Genomic DNA, 1820 nt, shown 5'->3' with positions numbered 1-1820 from the left:
AAAAAATTGAATAATTAGTCGACTTTGCCTAAAATATTATTAAGAAATAATATTCTGATTGTCAAAGATTGCGAGTTTTGTCGATGGGAAACAACAGATTGACAGAAGTACCGTGCACCCTTGGTCAACTGAAGACCCTACAGGCTCTCGTACTTTGTGATAACATGTTAGAGAGTCTGCCAAGCTCAATAGCCAATTTAACGAACTTGAAAACTCTATCGCTTCACAAAAATAGATTACGGACATTGCCTACTGAGATAATAACGTTAAAATGTCTCACAGAGGTGGGTTATGAATAATTTACTTAATCATCCTATATTTTATACTTTTTATGTATGTGTATGTATGTATGTACATACATATACATTTAAAGTATCGAGGTAAATTTAATTTAACAATTTTTATTATAATTTTATTATATGAATTAATTCATTATAATGATTTAATATAATTGATTTCACAAATTTGATTTCTTTACTGCACTCTCTGTTTATTTAAATGTTTTTACTATGCAATCTTACTATGCAATTTTACTTATGCAATCTTTGCATAACAAATTTTATAATTTTTGTAACCTATGACTCTTAATGACCCTGTATAGATTGTTTATTTTTATTTTTTGTAATTCGTACTAAATTAAAATTTGTTCTGTGGAAAAATTTTATTCGTTTTTCGCAGTTGTCTTTACGAGATAATCCATTGGTGGTGAGATTCGTATCTGATATGACACACAATCCACCATCGTTGTTGGAGCTAGCAGCGCGCATCATCAAATCCAGTGATATTCGTTACAATAATGAAAGTATACCGCACAACTTAGTACAGTACCTTAATAGTGCCCACAGTTGTGTCAATCCTAAATGCAAAGGTCAGTGTTTCGATTAACAATAATAATTTAGACGTAATAAATGATAATAAATCATTGCCTTGGCCAAATAATAATCGGATTCACATCAAATGTGAGAGAAGAATGAAAAGCGTAAACGATTGTGAGAGAAAAACTTTTTGGCATTTGTAACTATAATTATTGTATATTATTATAATTATGATTATGATTACTATAATATAATTAGTAATAATAACTATACATATGTATAATTCTGTCAACCAATATGTATAGTTGGCAATCGAAAATGACATATAATTATAATCATTTTGGTTGTCAATTATAAACAATATATTGGTTGAATTATACATATAATTATTATATTATAGTAATCATAATCATAATTATAGTAATATGTTATAATTATAGTTACAAATACCGAAAAGTTTTAAGTTTCTCAGTGTAAAATTGTGCAGCAATAAAATTTAGAATAATTCAAAATAACAAAGCATTCTTTTGGATCAAATCTCGTAACAAGGTTAACTTTTACTTTTCTGCAGGTGTTTTCTTTAATAATCGCGTGGAACACATTAAATTTGTCGATTTCTGCGGCAAATATCGCTTACCACTGTTGCAATACTTATGTAGCAGCAAGTGCATCGAACCACGCGATAACAACGAGGAACCCGTCAGTGGTGCAATGATTAGAAAAGTTCTTCTCGGCTAGTGAAATTTTAAAAATATATTTCTGTAATAGGAGATACTGAAGATCTCGAAAATTATTTCCACTTCAAGGGAGATATTTTCCATTTTTTATAAGAATTTTTTATAAGAATTCTTAATCAATGATATAAAATTTAAAAATGTATATGTTTATATGGAAATAATTATATATGGGAATAATTATATCTATACAAGAGTAATAAGTTCTAGACTAAGTGAAGAAAACTAAGGAATGAAAGTTACGACACATAAATGTAGATATTACGACATA

At 28.2% G+C, this 1820-nt stretch overlaps 1 protein-coding gene across 1 annotated transcript; it reads left to right on the top strand.

Moving 5' to 3' along the window:
* Positions 1 to 67: 67 nt before the first annotated feature.
* LOC105625370 (leucine-rich repeat-containing protein 58) lies at positions 68 to 1553 on the top strand (the record flags this gene model as incomplete). Its single annotated transcript, XM_012206704.1, has 3 exons — positions 68 to 284; positions 679 to 868; positions 1387 to 1553. Coding segments are annotated over 3 exons (574 nt in total), but the record flags the coding sequence as incomplete, so codon positions are not given.
* Positions 1554 to 1820: the final 267 nt, after the last annotated feature.

This window comes from Atta cephalotes (assembly GCF_000143395.1).
Source record: "Atta cephalotes unplaced genomic scaffold scaffold01164, whole genome shotgun sequence".
NCBI classification, from domain to species: domain Eukaryota; kingdom Metazoa; phylum Arthropoda; class Insecta; order Hymenoptera; family Formicidae; genus Atta; species Atta cephalotes.
This window is presented reverse-complemented; position numbering and strand designations above follow the sequence as displayed.